Raw genomic sequence first — 18,907 nt, forward strand, 5'->3', positions numbered from 1 at the left:
TTTGCACATGTTTCTAGTTTTGAAGCACTGTCGGGAAACATTCATCTAAAAAGAGGACCAGCATGGTCAGAAGATGCAACGTTTAAGTTATGTTCAATTATAAACCATGTGAATAAAGTTTCCGCCTTTATTATACTGCTGTCATCAGAGCCCGATTTTCTAAAAGAATCTGCAATGCCTAGCGTGTTGGATCGTGCTGTTGCACTACTGCACAATGTTTGTCGGAATCTATGTGTCTCAATAGGTCGTTTCGTCCGCCGTATTTCACAGATACCTCTGAATTGCACGTAGTGCAAAAGGCATGGTTTTCATCCTGTGATGATTTCTTTATACAAGGCCATTCTTTGTGGTAGTTATCTCTGCCCGTGCAACGGCAGAGATATTGTCCTTGTGGTGGATATTCTTCTTCTTCTTCTTCTTCTTCTCCTTCTTCTTCTTCTTCAGCTTGCATTTGCAAAACCGTGGCCACATATTGGGCTTGGGCTTAGGCTCCGTCAGTTATTTAGAAAACATGTGCTTTTCTAACGGGGCTTCAAACAGGCAGACGAAGCCCAAGCCGAAGCCCAAGTGACATCCCAAGCTAAAGCCGCGGTTTCGTAAAAAACGGAACCAAAAATTCCAACCTCGTACCTAAAGCTTGTAAGCCGATCAGAATTGCAACGTAAAAATATAACGAGGTTGTTTTATTTACGTGATGAGTGAATCCTCTACGCTGCGCTGCGAGACGATCACCACCGAAGCTTTTCCCCACGTTATTGCAATGGGGGATTTTCCGGTCGCAGTGTGACCTGCACCATGAACGTTAAAAACACTCTGCCGTGGTCTGGAGCTTATTCACGGCATACGGGTTCGGTGAAAACCCGGAGAGCCAACGGATGTTAACCGTGCTAACCGTGTATGGTTGTTAGTTACATGAGCTTTAGTTTGAGTGAGGAAACTTCGCAATCGTCACCGTTAATCCGTAAGTCAATAGTCATTCAATAACGGAGCATTTTTATAGAAAAATTGTTTTAAATTAGCTTATTAGCTTTTACAAATTATTGTTTTCACAGTGCATCTTAAGAAAAGGTTTTGAATGTTTTTGGAATTTATGTGAGATTCATTACCTTGCCAAATGTCTTTGCAATGAAATATGTTGTAAAACAACTGCATGATACTGTTGGTAACAGTACCAAACTTAAGTGTTTCTTAGTAAAAGTTGGACACTTGATATTAATAGTGTTATCACTTGTCCATGTAATAATAGGCAGCTGACTTTTACCTAATCAAAAAGGTACGGTAACTGTAAACTTGTCGGCATACGTACTGCCGTGAAAATATTTGGGAATATGTGCGCATGCTTACGTATGCGCTTGCGTATGGTGGGATTTCGTTAAGATATTCGCGAGTAACGTATGCGAATATGTTTGAGTTGTCGAAAATTTTATTATACTTTGTCGCATATGTTTAATTAAAATTTCTAATATATATCTGTGGATTTTTAGCATCCAGTCTGATCGCGACATCATACTTATTCGCGAATAATTTCTTGACACCGCATACGTATGCGCAAACATTTGCGAATAAATTTGTGACATCGCAAACGTATGCAATCAAAAAGGTACGGTGGCCCAAAAGCACATCGCATAACTGTAAACTTGTCGGCATACGTACATGTATGTCGTGAAAATATTTGGGAATATGTGCGCATGCTTACGTATGCGCTTGCGTATGGTCGGATTTCGTATTCGCGAGTAACGTATGCGAATATTGTTCTGTATCACCCCCAAAACACACACAATTTTCATTTCTCCAAGTGCAACATAAACCATGCAGAATATTATGCTCCACCCCCCGCCGGGCAGAGATACCCGTATTTGCTCAAATACAGCTACCGTGCTTTCTAGTCTTCTTTGTATTTTTGAGCGTATTTAATTTTCTTCAGTGACTTACCAGTTGCTCTGGTGGGCGGCGCCTTTTTACTTTACAATCCCAACCACGTTCCCAGTGGTGTACGATGTAGCAGCATCATTTGCTCGATCGTGGGCAGTGCGTTGTAACGATCCCACACGAGTATTACGCCACTGTAAGTGCAATCATCTATTCCAGGGGTACGTGACTAGAGGTATCGATATAGCGCGCTACCCATGGTGGCGAGGTTGATCAGTGCCAAACATAGCATGCACATGTATCGATGCGCAGAAGACGAAACTACGGTTAGAACAACTTTTTCTGCGCATCTATGTAATTAAATATGCACGCGCCCAAACGTTATACACACACGGGCCACGGCTAGGAAATTCGTCAATTTATTATTTTTTCATTAACAGGTTGGGGATCCGGGAGGTTTTGACTGCTTGCGGGATGACGGAAGATTGCCGTCAAATACGGGAGTCTTCCGCAAAATCCGGAAGAGTCGGCAGCTCTGCCTACTCGATATTTTCCGGAGTCCTGTGCAAAAAATCAGAGGCATATTACTCGGGTGGGATTCGAGCCCACAACCTCTGTAATTCTAGAGCAGTGTCTTACCAATCAGACCGAGACTGCCCGGTAGCTAGAGGCAGTTTGAATGCTTTGTTTTTAGCAACAGGTACCGCAGCGATAAAATAGATTTTTGGTAACAAGAATCAACATAATAGGCCCTATGTCTAGAAAGCTATAGAACAGAACTATGATGGACGGTCAATGCTATTCATAAATCTGTGAAGAAAAAAAGACTTCCTAGCAGATTTGCTGAGCAACATTGAGTGGTGCGCCAGTTGCAACAGCGTTAAATTTAAAGAAGTTTGACTGGTAACCTGTTCCTGCTATGCAAGCTTGGTAACCTGTTCCTGCTAAGCAAGCTTTATCTGTCCTTACCTTAGCAAATGGGCTTATTATGGGCTTATTAGATTGTGCCCTACACTGGTACACCACACAATCAACAACAATTCATGCAAGAGAACTAGCATAGCACGCTTATTGTTGGGCTGTTAAACTGACCTTCAAACCCTGTCAACATTCCTCTCAACCCATAACCCAAAATTAATACCCATTTTAATTTCTTTACGGTTAACAATTTATTGTCCTTCTAGGGGGACCAACAAAAGTTACTGTATGCCCAAACACTTATCATTCACTGCTGAATGGAAATTTATAAGACTTTTGGGAGCGCAAAACGCTAAGCCCAATTATAGCATTCTTCTTCAGATCGATACAGCACACATAAAATTGAACAAAATTGCCCGAATGAATGGTACCGTTTCCCATGGCAAACATTATGCCAATTACAAGTTGGAGCCCATAAGTAACGATAAGTAACTGTGAATGAGACCTTCCACTGTAAATAAACAAGCTGGACAATCGAGACCAGAATCCAGCCATAAATCACAGTATATTGATATCAAACATATTTTGGAGGTAATTCAATGGTTGAACTCTTTAATGGCAGGTTACAATGAGCTTGTTTTGGGGAATTGCTTGCAAAAGAAACGCATTTCCTTTCCTTGAGAATAGGGGCCTTTCTCAAACCACAGCTTGGGCTCCATCTCCGGCTTGAGCTCCGCGCGCTGCGAACGCATTGAACACACAGCTTGGCCATCAGGTCTGTACTTTTTGGAGCAGTGTGTATTGTGCATGCAGTGGTAATTCAAACGTCAGACTGCGCATGGAGTCGGAGCCCAAGCCAAGGTTTGAGAAATGCCCAAGGTTCTGTTGTGTGAAAAGTTGAACCACAAAAAGTTTTGGCAAACAAGCCCACTGACACTTTGAAGTTAATGTCATTGTCAAGGTACCCAGACATTATTTACACTTCTCACAGACACTGTATCAACACCCAAAATAGACTTGAATATAAAAAATAGGGGGGAAAAGTTTGAACTCTGACTGTCATAAAAATTGTTCCAAGGGAAATGCTTAATTTTGAAACCTGATCCAGTCTAAGAGGGTCACGAGAGAGTCTATGGTGTAACCTCTAAGGGGTACCTCATAGGGGTTGGTGCCTAGAGGTGCCTTCCAAATATACCCACCACCTACTGTTGCCCCCTTTAGGAGAAAGGGGAGAAAAGTGATATGCCCATGTGAGTGCGACAGCTAATGCAACATGCACAAAACAACTGAAAGTTGGAACCATTTAAGCACAGAATCTGATTGATGGACAAGGTACTTGTAGTTTCATGTCAATTCAGATATCTCAATTCAGATACTCAAAAGACACTCATGACTACTCAATGAGCTCTCAGACTCAGTTGAGTAAATATATATATATAATAAAAAATATAAAAAAGTCAGTGATAAGCTTCTCACCACAATACTCGGTTCTTATATAGCACTCTGTCTATAGACGGGACATCTCACAGATAAAAAATGTTTTGTTTCATTTCTGTCTTGAACCCCATATTGGGGATCATTTGCACACAACTCCCCAGTATTCTCACTTGGTGAAAAAATTCTTGTTGCACAAATTTGTGTGCTTTCAGATGTCTGATATAAGGTAATAAGCAGCGCTTACCAGGGATCTATTATCACCCATTTACTCACACCTCACACATAGTTCTACACTTTGAGCAGAGGACCAACCCACAACATACCATTTACCTCTCACCTTGTCAATTGACTCTAGGGAACTAAAGAGTCTGTACTTATTCATGAACCTAGTACATTGATGACCAACCATGTCAATGCGGGAAATTAGGGCAAAACTCCAAAACTTATCTTGAGTTTTTAAAAATCTTCAAGATGTACAAATAGTATTTGCTCACTAAAAACTTAAAAAGTATCATTTGCTACTATTGTTTCTGGGTGAACTAGAGAGTTTGTACTTATACCGCTCTTAATGTTGTATTAAATGAACCTAGTATGTACAACCAAGTCAATGTACGAAATTAGAGCAAAACTTCACAACTAACCTTCAGTTTTTACTTGCTCACTAAAAATCAAAAGTTTTTTAAACTTTAAGTTTTGTTTGCCAAGTCATGTTTTCCCAGATGACAACGCAACTGTGAAGAACCGAACATGATATCTTTCACTGCGTGGGCCGGTACAAAACTAACATTTCTAAAGCTAGTCAAGTTCTTTGACACCTTCCTGTCAGTTTACTTTGAAATTACATCACTGAAAACTAATCTGAAGATGAATCTTAGTGGTTTGTGGGTGAAATTGACACACTTTTGATGATTTCTTAGAAACCAAAGGTAGAATTTGCAAGTTTCCAAAAGAAGTGCCCTTTGCAATATGAAAATGGCCTTGCCCTCTCAAAGATGGAAATCCCAGGCCTGATCACTCTTGATTCCTTTTTTCCTACAGAAATCTTACAGATTTGGTGTAAATTCAGCAGTAGCTTTTTTGTATTGACACTACACAGTGGAGTGTCACCAACATGGCATTTCTGAATTCCGCTTTGCCGACTTTGTTCAGCCTAACTTCCCTCCGATTGCACCATTTTTCCACTCCATAAAACCCCAAGTTCAGGGGAACAAACGGACAAGTCAAACACCCAACCCCAGCATTCTAAATCACCAGTTGACTCCCAAGTAGTCCCTGGAGGTACCAGGCTGGGATGTGAATGAACTCAAACAAGTAGGTTATCAAGACCTCCAGGGCAAAGTAAAAAAAGTATATATAAAAAATTCATTGTCAGACTGTACGCTGATAAAAAGAAATGGTAAATTTCATCATGAGTTAAGTTAAAGTTCCAGAACAAAAGATCTCTTTGAGTTGGACTAAATTCCTTTGGATGATCTGATTGTTTGCAGGAGACATAAATATTGGCACCTAGGCCTTCAGATACAGAACCCCGATACAAACTGCCTTGGCACCCTTTGTAGTTATAACCTTTTAGATCTATCCCATTTCTTCAAGGTTCAATTAGTCCATTAGTATCGGCTGGGCTGAGCTTCATAAAATAGAAATACCTCATAGGTGATTTGGATGTGGTAATTATGGACTGTTGGTGCCTCCAATGCTCACAAAAGAGTTGGGGGATGGGTGTCAGGTCTAAGGGCCGAATTTCTTGGAGCTGCTAACTGCAATGGTCAAAGACAAACTTGCTAAAAAAAACTAGCTATAAAGCAAATCAAAGTGAGCACACTGGCTAAGCTAACTAGGTAAGAAAACCAGCTAAAATCAAACTAACTGTTAACTACCAAAGCAAACCAGCTTTTAAGCAAACTAGCTAATGTAAAACAAATATACACTGGAAACAAGTCACATTCATTAATGCATATTTGGGACAGTAACCCATTTTGGGTAAGCAAGACTACTTCAGTGCCTATAGCAAATCTTTTAACCTCAATAGATGCATGGAATTGTTGTTCTTCAGATATGCGAATTTAGACGAAAGAACATGAATTGGTGTCAGGTAGGTGGTATCTAGGGTTGGAGGAATATCTAACAAAACAAAACAAAATTATTATTTAAGGGATTAGCTTACAGCAGATACTATTTAATCCATGTAATCCACTCTTCCAATATCACAAAACTCAGTGAACTCATGAAGACTAAATAGGTCATTCTGTTTCCAGGGAGATGGTAACACCGTTTGGGTCATTTACTTACCCTTGGGCTCCCCCCCCCCCCCCTGTTGCGAGCCCAGCCAGCCAATATTGACCTTTTTCCAGGACATTAATTTCTATTTTTATGAAGACATGCTTCCCTGCAGTGCCTAATCTACCGCTATGTGATCAGAGTGGGTTAGAAATTGAAGGAATTATTTCATTGTCGGGAGTTATGTTCAGAGAGTTTTGGAACCCGCAACATTGAAGACCCTGAGCATCCAATTTATGGTGTTTCTCCTTATTTCATGGTGTCTCTCTTTTCTAGGGGAATCTTAATTTCAAGATTCCATCTGTCTTCTTGTATGTAGTCCTGTACCTTGATTATGATTAAGCACACAGAACTTTAAACGGTTTCTAACTCACAAAAACAAAAGCAGAGGTAGTTCTCTAATCAGCTGACAAGTTGCAAGTTGGCAGATCTTATCATAATTTTTAAGGTACTGCAACCCCACCCCAAATCCCTTCCATCACCCCTAAACTACTATCCTTGTATAATTCAAGAAAAGGTGCAACTAGGGGACATCTGTAAAATTGCTAGTACTTCCAACCTGAAAGGCTTGCTTTATTATGGATGATCTTGGCAGCCTTGAGAGACCCCACCCCCTTTCTGGTCCCTTTAACCATAGAGAAAGGGCTCCATCCTTCAACCAGCCGTAACATCTCCTTATCACCCATAACCAGTTTTCCCTATATGTCTCAAACTTCTAACACGCCGAACAATGTAAAACCTCTACAGAGGACTATAACACACATGCAATATGATTCAATGATTAGCATCTTTAGTGTCAGTGAAGGTTAGGGTACCCCCTGGGGTCGAAGGTTAACATCTTTGATAAATTGACGTAATTTGAGGCTCCTCGTACCAGAGTGTTTGATCCATATACCAGGGGTGAAATTATGACTCACTCAAAATCAAACATGGACCACTGAAACATAAACATAGAACTTGTTACAAAAACACACCACTTGTTAAATCCTCACCAGCAATTATTGGAGACTTTCTCATGAGTGGTTATATGAGAATGGGGTAGATAGCCCTGGAATTCCAGGGTCTCTTCAGGCCTAAAGCATCCTACAGGCGAATGCGTTCAAGGCTGGTGCTAGTCTAGGTGCAAAACCTTGCTCTTAGAGCATTTTTGCTGCATGATCAGTTAATGTACACTGTTTAAACTGGTCCCCTGTCTTTATCCAAAGTGTATTGGTTTTACAGAACCAGTGATTTCATTGGATACAATGATTTCATTAGATAAACGTGCAGTGACGTAACCTTCTAAACAAGTGTTTTGATTGGTCCAGGGTGATTTATGGCACCTGCACTTTCAGGCATCTGAATGATGCAGCAGCAACCATGCTTTATCTAGTATAAAGTGTGTGTAGCATTTGACTGCAAATCTCCCTGTGAAATGAATGTAGGTGAAAGGTGATTATGGACGGGATTTGACCAAGGCTCGAGGCCAATCTCCGGCCTAAATCACAAGCCTCAAAGTTTGACAGCATACACTGTAACGCAATTCAGGTCTTTCAAGATTTACCAATATGGGGCATTATGATTATAAGTAGCTCTCTCTAATCAATGAACCTTCCCAACTGTACTGCTGCGCCAAAGACCCCAAAAGTGTGTGCATTAGGTAAATTGCTGTTCTGTGTGCATTGTGACCAATTTGTCCAAGTGCGCCAATACGGGGTTTAGGAATAAATTAATTTTACAGTTAAAAAAAAAAAAATGCACAGGCCTATACTTCACGGAGGCAACGAAGGTGACTGCCTCCATGCCCCCACCACATTGCCTTGGTGCCATTGAATGCTCCAGTAGAAATTTACAATTTTTCTCATCATAGGGTGCCCTTTACCAAGGAGAAAATGCCTTGGTGCCCTTGCTCTTTCAAAATGCCTGGATGCAAGCGCGCGTTCGTGTTTCACATGCCAAAGTATGAACATACTGAGGTACAGGTATGCATTTCATTGATAGACTCCAGTGCGTGAAGGAGGTTTTAGAAAGTTAATTTATCGACCGCGTAAATCAATATTGATCCCAGAATCATCATCTTGTACATGACTGCAATTCAATCATCTGTGCAAAAGATGTGTCTTTCAACAGACCAGAGCCAGCTGTGTGTAGCACCACAGAGTGAGAGAGAGAGAAAGAGCAAGTATGTGCCACGCCTGGTCTACTGCTGTTGCAATACTAGAATGCAGTTGCAGTCAGCCATAGCCAAATGAAATATGGTTAACATCTGGTGAAGTGATGGGGTAACAGAGGAGGAAACATGGATGTGAGAGAGTCTACAGGATTTGTATCCAGCTGCAGGTTTTTGCATTTGATATTACAGGACAAATTGAACAACAAAACCATTGTATGCAAGGGACAACAAATGGAAGTTTAAATGGGAAGCCTAAGTCCTCAAGAGGGTTGTGTTGAATGAGCTGGAGGAAGTTGCTTCAATATTGCAAACAAGAATCAGCAAAGAAACTTGCATAAATCTACGGAGGCAACAGGGGAAACATCATTTAGATTTACCTCATAGAGACCCTCTACTAAAGGAAAAATGCTTTGCCCTATTAGTACCAAGCCTGCCTCAATTTTGAAACAATTGGAGGATGCAGCACACTTCAGACATGTAGCAATGTCATACAAGGTTTGAACAGAACAGGCCTGCAATTTCATCTTTGAGAGGCCATATTCATTTAACAAAGGGCACTTCCATTGGAAAATCGTAAAGGGACACCAAGCCCAAGGCCAAGACCACGGCAACAGAGGCCATGACCTCCACATAATTCCAGGCTTGTTGTCAAAAGTTAAAAAAAAGAGGAAATTTTCAAGCAGAATTTGGATTGCGTCTTACAATTTTCAGAAACCACCAAGCCTGGAAATACCTGCGGCAACAGAAGCCATGGCCTCTGTTGGCCTAGTCGTAGCCTTGTTGCAAATTTCAAACTTCCCCATAGATGTTAAGATTCTCCAATGGAAGTGCCTTTTCAAAACGAAAATGGCCTTACCCTCTCCAAGATGAAATTCCAGGCCTGAACCAAAAATGAGGAAATCATCCCATCAGCTGAAAAGATACATGCCTGACATAATGAAACCTCCCTGGATCACTGCTAATCAAAACAGCTCAAGAAATCCACAAATAAGTACCCCAGTCTAGCTCTCCAAATGGCTGAAGTTCAAAAGCTCACATCAAACCCAGATGTAAAATTACTCAGGGACAAATTCCATGGGACAATTTATTTTTTTTTTTTTCTGGTCTGGATCTTGAGAGTAGGTCATTTGGCAGTCAAACGGAAGTAATTACATTTCAATTGCGACCCCTTATAGGATTCTACATCCTTACTGGGAGCAGGAAATATTTAGAATGATTGCTTCCCATTAAAGATAAAGTATAACCTTTGGTTTTTTGAACCGTTCGGTTGTTTTAATCGAATAACAAATTGTATATTGGGTTTAATTTAGGTGTTATTTGAAAGCTCTTCTACTCATCTGATTGAAGTTTTGACGTTGGGAAGGAAGTGCCTTGTTTTGGTATGGAACCCCACAGATATTTCAAACCACTTTCAAATTCTGCCTCTCATCTGACTGTGTTTTAGGCTTCAAAAAGTCCTTCAGTTTAGCTAGCAATTTAAAATCATACTCTGCAACCATTAAAATCACACAAGCCAGAGGGACAAAATAATAAAACGCCCCTACAAACAGTATGGAGCCTATAAAGCATTCAAAACTTTGTCAATAAATATTTTAGCTTTAAAAGAATCCCCTCTCCTGAAATAAAGTCCAACATTCCTTTAGCAGCAATAAACCTTTCAAAATACATCACGCAAGGTTAACAACTAGTTTTCTTTTCAGGGGTTTGTACCTTGACAGTTCCTACTTCAATGGGTAGAGAAGGAAAAAACCCTGAAAACATGTCCACCTGGTGACAGCCGACATTCTTTTTATTGCTTCAAGATTCCGCCTGCAATAGGCTTTCCCATACCTGGTAGTCACTTACTGTTGGTCTTAAACTTAATGGTAGGGTCCTACTTTGTAAATATGTTGATTCCATTTTCAGTAGAAATTTTGATTGCCCTATTCCCTTACATCTTTTGACAGAACTAGGTACCAGGGGTCGATTTACAAAAATAGTACTAACTCAAGAATAGTCCTAGGACTTACTACAAACTTAAAGGCAGTGGACACTATTGGAAATTACTGAAAATAATTATTAGCATAAAACTTTGTTTGGTAACAAGTAATGGGGAGAGGTTGATAGTATAAAACATTGTGAGAAACGGCTCCCTCAGAAGTGACACAGTTTTCGAGAAAAAAAATAATTTTCTACGAATTTGATTTTGAGACCTCCAGTTTAGAATTTGAGGTCTCGAAATCAAGCATCTGAAAGCACACAACTTCAAGTGACAAGGGTGGTTTTTTTTTATTTCATAGTTATCTCGCAACTCCGACGAACCAATCAAGCTCAACTTTTCACAGGGTTGTTATTTTATGCATATATGTAAAGATACACCAATTGAGAAGACTGGTCTTTGACAATTACCAATAGTGTCCACTGTCTTAAAGGCTAGTTTTAAGTTAGGATGAGTCTCGATAAGAACATGGTAAGACTGGTCATAACTTTTTGTGAAATCCAACCCTGGCCTACTATAGGAGTACAAGTCAAAACAACCAGTCCTTACTTCATATCTTAGAGCTACACAAATCTATGTTTATATCTGGGTGCTCCCACGGGATGAGAGGAGGGGAAAGGTCATAGAGGTCACCAGGGGTCAGGTCAAGTTCCCTGATTGTACACAATACAAGAATAAGAAGCTTGAGAAACACTCCAAAGGATGCCTCAAGATGCAAACAAACATTACACCAAACCACATCAGAGCAAGGGGTCAAGTTTCCAAAGACTTTTTTCAAGTTGACCTTATAATTATTTTTTTGTTCAACAAATATGGTAAGTTCCCTTTAAAGGCATGGGACACCTTTTTTAATTGTCAAAGACCCGTAGTCTCACTTGGTGTATCCCAACATATGCATAAAATAACAAATCTGTGAAAATTTGGACTCAATTGGTCATCGAAGTTGCAAGAGAGTGAGGAAAGAAAACAAAACCCTTGTAAGTTGCATAGAGTTTTGTGTTTTCAGATGCATAATAAAAGGCTTCATGCCTGAAGTCTTTCATATTTGAGTGAGAAATTTTGTCTTTCTCAAAAACTATGTTACTTCAGAGGAAGCCATTTCTCACAATGTTTTATACTACCAATAGTGTCCAGTGCCTTTAACTATACAAACTTGACTCCGTGTCCATTTTCAAACAGCATACTACACTAATACTAATGCCAAGTCTTTCCGCAAGCAAAAAAAACAACACAAATTTAATGATTGGACAAAAAGTTTTACTGCTGGTCAGTGAATTCATGTGAATGTTCTTCAGTTAACACTTTAAATACTGTACCCAGTTCCTAATATTACCACAAAAGGAAATCAGGGAACGATAACACAGGAAATTTACTCAGGCACCCTTCAGTTTCTAAATCAGTTTCAAAAAAAATATATATAACTTAGCAGAGGGCAAGTCTAGAAAGAGTAGAGGCTGGGAAGAATCACACAGGGATTATACTTCAGCACCTTCAAGTTCATAAGTATTTTCTCAAAATATATATATATATAACTTCAGCAGAGGGCAAGTCTAGATGGAGGCGAGACTGAAGTTTTCAAGCATGAAAGGGGGTCAGAGAGGAGGGTCAGAAGGTAAGTCCTTAGGGGTACAATGGTAATTGCTATGAACCCATGGGACTACAAGAGAAAGTTCTATTCACATTCATGGGAAAAGGGGAAACCGCTAAAGATTTACAGAATCAAGAACGAAGGGTAACTGACCATCCCTCTTTAGGGAAGGAATCCCGGCCTGATTGTTTTTAGGTCAGGTATGCTTTGGGACTTCAGTATTTCATGCAAATTTTTTTTTAACTGCTCCATTTTGCCATAAGGTTTGTCAGTAAAAGTTCAATTCCAACCTATAACCTTGGGCATTTCATACAGCTGCTGAAGCACAAAACGTAGCTATAAGCATAACAAAATTACGCCTAGCAGAATAAGGTAACCAGCCAAACTACCTAGTCACAAGTATAATTTGTGACTGGTATCCTGCTAATTTCTGCTTAGCACAAAAATGTTAAGCAACATTTCTGCATAAAGACAGTGGACACTATTGGTAAATGTCAAAGATAATTCTTCACAGTTGGTGTATCTCAACATATGCATAAAATAACAAAGGTGTTAAAATTTGAGCTCAATCGGTTGTTGAAGTTGCGAGATAATAATGAAAGAAAAAAACACCCTTGTCACACGAAGTTGTGTGCTTTCAGATGCTTGATTTCTAGACCTCAAATTCTAAATTATGAGGTTTCGCAATAAAATTCGTGGAAAATTACTTCTTTCTCGAAAACTACATTACTTCAGAGGGAGCCGTTTCTCACAATGTTTTATACTATCAACCTCTCCCAATAACTCGTAATCAAGTAAGGTTTTATAATAATAATTGTTTTGAGTAATTACCAAATAGGGCCCAGATGACAAGTCAAACTCTTTCTAAAATGACCATGGATTAATAAAAGTGAACTGAACCACAGTGACTCGAAAGCATAGTAATTAAATCTTAAAATGGGAAAAGAATTCTTAACGCGGTAAAAACAGTTAAGGGGTGATTGGGAGGGTATTTTTTATTGTCAGCGTGTGCAAGCATTTCAGCCAGGATGTAGCTCCGAAGTTTCTCTATGTAAAAGCACGTCAGAGAGTGTCCCTCACTTTGTAATGTTGAAAAATTGTACACAAATTGTTCTCTGTGATTCACTGATTTGATAATGACAGATGTTCACTTTAATCCAGCAATAATACTCAAGGCTAGTATTTCACGGTTTGATGAGCACAGTTGGTGGATGAAACTTGACCCTAAAAGCACTCCATCTTCAATCTTGAAAACTTGATAAATTAACGATGCTCAGGCAAAGCCTTCAATATAAGGACCTCTGCTTCAGAGAAGCATTCCTTACACTACTCTAAAAATTAAGCTCCTTTCATGCAATGCTTTCTAACAATGCCTGAATCAGACTTTGGTTTCAACCACAAAATGTTTTCATGTGTTCCAACAACTTCAACTTGACCTTAAAGAACGATTTAATTGGAGATGTTCTGAGAGCACAATCGGACAGAGATTTGTTGAACTGGATTATAATTGAAGGACTTATTCTTATTTCTCTGAAGACCTTCATGAAAGACGAGGAAGGAAAAAAAACACTTTTCAAATTGTGACCGCAACTTTAGAACTAACAAACACAGAAATTCCTTGGCTCCTATTTTGGCAGTGAAGCCTGGCAGTAAACTATTGAACTTGAAGACTGTGAAGGTTTTAAACCATGAAAAACATTGCACTAAAAGAAGACATTCATGTTAAAAAAATAAAAGAATGTTTATTTTATGTGCATGATTTGTTCAGCAAATGAGCCAAAGTATTAAGTTTTTGCCCCCCCCCCCCCACCCCCGCAATACCACGTATATGTATTAAGCTCCCTGTGTTAGTTTTACATCAATTTCCAGCCAAACTTTTTCAGGAAAAGGTTTCCACCATGACTATCTTAATACCATGTAGGTTATATGTGTAGATCTGTGAACAATATGCTCAACCTTGCCAAATTTTATGCACACCCTTTAAAGGTAAAGTATAACAATTTTTTCTTTTTTTACGCTTGGTTGTTTGTTTTAATCCTATGTAGAATTATTATGTTTTGATTTTTAGTGATGTTAAACAGACATAAAAAACTGAAGAGCGACACCATAAATATATGGTATAGAATACTTTATAATAAAATAACAGAGGTACATTGCTACTGAAATAAATTAAACCGCGAGAGCCGATAGACGTTGACGGCACCACGCCCAAGATGAGGAACAGTAACCTGATGAGGCACAGTAAAAGAATTTAAGGAGTTTAAAATGCTTCACACAATGCACCACAACAGAAGTATAAAAGTAAAACTTATATCTGAAAATTTTATTTCAAAAAGTGGTCGTGGTTTCAAAAATAATCCTTAGTAGGAATACAAAATCTGAGAAGCCTTCAGTAACACTACTCAGATTCAGAATTTGAGGCATTATTTTTTTTTATATTTTACATAACCCCATAACTTCGAAGTGAATTTTTTCTCAAAATGCTTTATACTTTTAAATGCTGCTGTAGGCTTCTAACCAAGGTTTTTTTTTTTATATAGCTATTACCAAACCCATACCTTCCCTTTAAAGGAATACCCAGATCCCTGGGATGACAGATCCCCTGGAATTTGAAACCAATGGTGAGACAATTTATGACCAGGCAAGACTGGAATGACTTCAGTTCATATCACAGGTTTTGTGTCTGCGTCTGGTACAAGCAAAAATGAACTTCATCATGTATAGACCGTATTCAATAACCCCTTTGCTGCTATGAAAGTCGCCATCTTGTAGGGCAAACCATTTCTGCGTCTAAACGGGTACATCAAAGAAACACGCAGCACGTAGCGTTCCCGGTTTAATTTCTACGGCACAAGCATGCACACACACACACGCACACGCTTGCAGGCGCCATAGCACCACGGAGCATTGTTTTCGATGGATATGGCGCTATATAAATTTTTACTATGATTATTATTATTATTATGATCAAGTTTCTCTTCCTTACAGTACTACTTGGGATTGTGGGCATGTCGGAATGAAATTGAAGGTATACTGCAGTTTGGATTTTAGAATAGCACAACTGAGGTACAGTTTTGGCGAATTTAAAAAAAAATGCATGAAAACTTGTGATGTTCACCTACATGGACCATAGAGTAAGGACATGGACTCTCAATGTTTAAAGCACCAGTGTGTAAATTTCTTAACGATGCGTGATTTTACATGACAACTTAACTGTGGAAATTGTACTGGTTGCTTAGTAGGTTTTGTTTGTCTTTTTTATTAAGAACCCAAGTTTTAGACTAAAATAATGTCATTTACTTTTCAAAGACAAAGCAAATAAAGAATGTTTAGCTTGAGTGGTGTTTCCATGTGCTGTAGACATCCAGAATTTCAATACATTATAGGGTTTCTCAAGTTTATATAGAAGTTTTTAAGTTTTTGAGTTGAAATTTTTGGGACTTTCCAAACTTGAATAACTCAAATCATAAAAACTTCACCTCCAACTGCAAACACAAAAACCTCAGCTCAAAACTCAAAGCAAGGAAACCCTGGACATAATCCACTACTAGAGTCCTTTTCAACATTGCTGCTGCACCATCACAGCTTTAAACATGGCCTTACTGGGCTCTTCTTTCCCTTGTTCTTGGTGATTCACACTTACTCAGCACCAATGAAGGCCATACATGGCAAAGGAAATACCCAGATAGGTTGGCCCCTGCAAGGTGTAAGAGGGGTGTCTGGGGTGCATGAAAGGGGCTAGGTGGGCGTAAAAAAAAAAAAGTTTGGTGGTGGGCGGGAGATTTTACTGATAATGGTAATCTTTTGAAGCATGTTAGCCTTATGTTGTGGGTACAGTGTGTTATGCCCGGATGTAATTCAGCTAGGATCATGTTGGTTGTTTAGCGGGTGGGTGTACAGAGAGTGTCAAGGGTGTACGTGCTGGGCAATTGGGGCATTAGATCCCAACATATTGAAGAGCTAATGACAACAGTGTTGCAGAGTCCATGTCATACACAAGATGCTCTTTCTAACCAACTCTCTTGCAAGTTCTGCTCAAAACAAATTCAGAGTGTGGACCAAACCCTCAACCTGTTTCCCCATTTTAGTAACTTTCCAGTACCCACACAAATAATACTTACTGAGGTGCTGTAGTTTTTGAGAAACAAGTAAAACAATTTCCCAAAAAATCATTTACGTCTCAGTGAGACGAAAATTATTTTTAGCATGAACAATGATTTAAGCGACTCTCCTAAAACCATTGCTCTGAATGTATTTTTTTTTTTTTTTTTTAAACACTTGACAACTAATGAAGCTGAAACTTCTACAGGCAAATTAAATTACATACATCTTCATTCACAGTGAGTAAAAGGTATCAAAACCCTTTCAACTTCTCTGAGTGCCTTCTTTTTCAATATTTCATTCCTCATCCTTGTAGCCTCACCTCCAATTCACATCAACCCTGGTTGGATATTCTATATGTCATGTTTTAATCAGCAATAACTTATGACTGTCGGTTGATACCCAAATCGGAATGCCATATGGTCAACTCAGACGCGGAATGCTAGCAACATCTGTAGTTATGACTACTGTCTAATTCATCATTCTATCTCACCTATGGGGCTTGTACCAAGGGACTTCTCACTGGGCTCATTCACTTTGGAGGTAAGAATGTGGTCACGGCCCAATTTTCTTACGCTGTTCAGCGAAGGAAATTGAATTGCTTAGCAAAAAATGAGCAGGGTACCACCAGTCACAAGCACCGTTTATTTCTCGTAAGTTGACAATTTATTCATTTCTGCTATGCAGGAAATGTCGGTGCCTAGAAAACTTTCCATGTAACCAACTTTTTAAGATTAAGCCCTGGGGTGGAGTTATAAAAAAAATTAAGGATAGTTCTAAGTAACTCGTCCTAAGACTAGTCTTAACGCTTTGTGAAACCCACCCGGTCATGAAAGCTATAAAGGAAAACTGCTTGGACAATTTTGTGGATAATCACGCAAAAAATAATCAGTCATCAGTCACAACAGTCACATAAGCTGTTTGGATTGTTGAATGGACATGGGCTTATGCTAAGCATGTTATTCGGTTCTTAGCAAAGTTTAGGGCAAGAGAGAGAGTTTGAGAAGCTGCGCAATTATCCTTCACTTTAATCCAAGTCATGCGCAAGCCATGACATCATCAACTTAGTTTATCTTTATACAATCATCCCCTAGGATGGGCAAAATACTTTCAGGATATTTATGATAAATATTTTACATAATGAGGCGTCAAGCTTACAACCCACATCCATGAAGTTTTAAAAAGATGAAATCAGATGGAAACATGGAAGTGAAACATTTGCGATGTCGTAAGAAAATAAAAATAAAAGTGGCTCTTATACGGCTTGCATATCCGCTACTCGTTGACACTCCTAGCTGCAAAATACAGTATTTTCCTGCAAAGTATGTTGGACTACATTTGAAAAAATTGTCCTTACTTAGAATTAATCTCGGGGCGAGTTAAGTTCCATAACCATAGGGCGCATTGAACCCATCCTAAGTCCAAGACGAGTTACTTGTCATAACTCCAGCTAGAATTTAACCTAGCATTTTGTGAAATCGGCTGCAGGACCCTATGACTGGGACTCAAACCCACATTCTACTAATCAGAATGATTGATACTGGCCATAATGATTGAAGTCTCCACCCTTCTCCTTGTGACACCAGATGTTGCGGATCATGGAGGAAGTTTAATGACAGAGGCAGGAAGATGGTCACAGGTGAATCAAAGCCTAATTAAAGCCTTCCTCGAGTTGGGAATTGATGCTCTAGGAAGCAGCGAGATGGGAAGAGGAACTGGAGACAGGAAAGAGGGGCATAAGACTCTGGAGTTACCCAGGGTTGGATTCTGTCTTTACTTCACTCTGTCTTTACTTCACTCCAGTGAACAATTTCCCTAGTATAGCAGAGCAATTCCGTTGCTACTCGAAAATCATAATTTGCTTCTCAGTATTAGCATTCTGAGTGCACAAAACTTTCCAGTCAAAAATAGCAAAATCATTCTCAGTTTTCTATACTGAAAGGTTAACTGACCTCAAATAACAGTCGTTGAGCGAGAAGACATACATTTGTTCCAATGCACACAGAGTGGAGGACAGACCTGATACTTCACTTTGGGCACATGCCTCTATCACCCTGGTCGTTGCCTTGGTGCCCTTAAAATGCTTCAGAAGACATTTACAATTTCCTTATCATAGGGTGCCCTTTGCCAAGGAGAAAATGCCTATGGTGCCCTTGTCTTTCAAAAATGAAGCATACAGACCTGAAACAAAATTCAGCGCCGCTGCAAAACATAACACTGTGATCTTCACCAACTTTTCACTTCAACAGTAGCAGTGTATTCCTTGATTCATGACTTCAACGGGTCAAGTTCATCGAAACCAAAATGTTGGCTGCGGTGATTTTGAGGTTTAACAGCATTCTACTGCACCCCAAGGACTGGTTGATTCCAATAGGATATAAACCACTACAACATTACATTGTCTCTAAAGATCAAGTTCATCAAAGAGTACAACTCACTTATCACCAGAACCACAAATTCACAGGGGTGTTTGTAAGCTTCAATAAGCTTTCCAAAGAACTTTGCTTAGCAGAGACTGTCTCCCAGAAGAAAAACAAAATCTGTGTAATGCATAGATGAAGAAGCTTTCTTAAAACTCCTTAGCAGA

General features: G+C 39.4%; 1 protein-coding gene across 1 annotated transcript in view; it reads right to left on the reverse strand.

The window, feature by feature from the left end:
• Window positions 1–11,181: 11,181 nt before the first annotated feature.
• Window positions 11,182–18,907, reverse strand: part of LOC117307340 (A disintegrin and metalloproteinase with thrombospondin motifs 9-like) — a 79,570-nt gene continuing 71,844 nt past the window's right edge. Inside the window, exon 9 of the mRNA XM_033792063.1 lies at window positions 11,182–11,284. Within this exon, the coding sequence (XP_033647954.1) occupies window positions 11,182–11,284 (103 nt within the window). The remainder of the gene's footprint in view (window positions 11,285–18,907) is intronic.

Source organism: Asterias rubens, chromosome 2, assembly GCF_902459465.1.
Source record: "Asterias rubens chromosome 2, eAstRub1.3, whole genome shotgun sequence".
NCBI classification, from domain to species: domain Eukaryota; kingdom Metazoa; phylum Echinodermata; class Asteroidea; order Forcipulatida; family Asteriidae; genus Asterias; species Asterias rubens.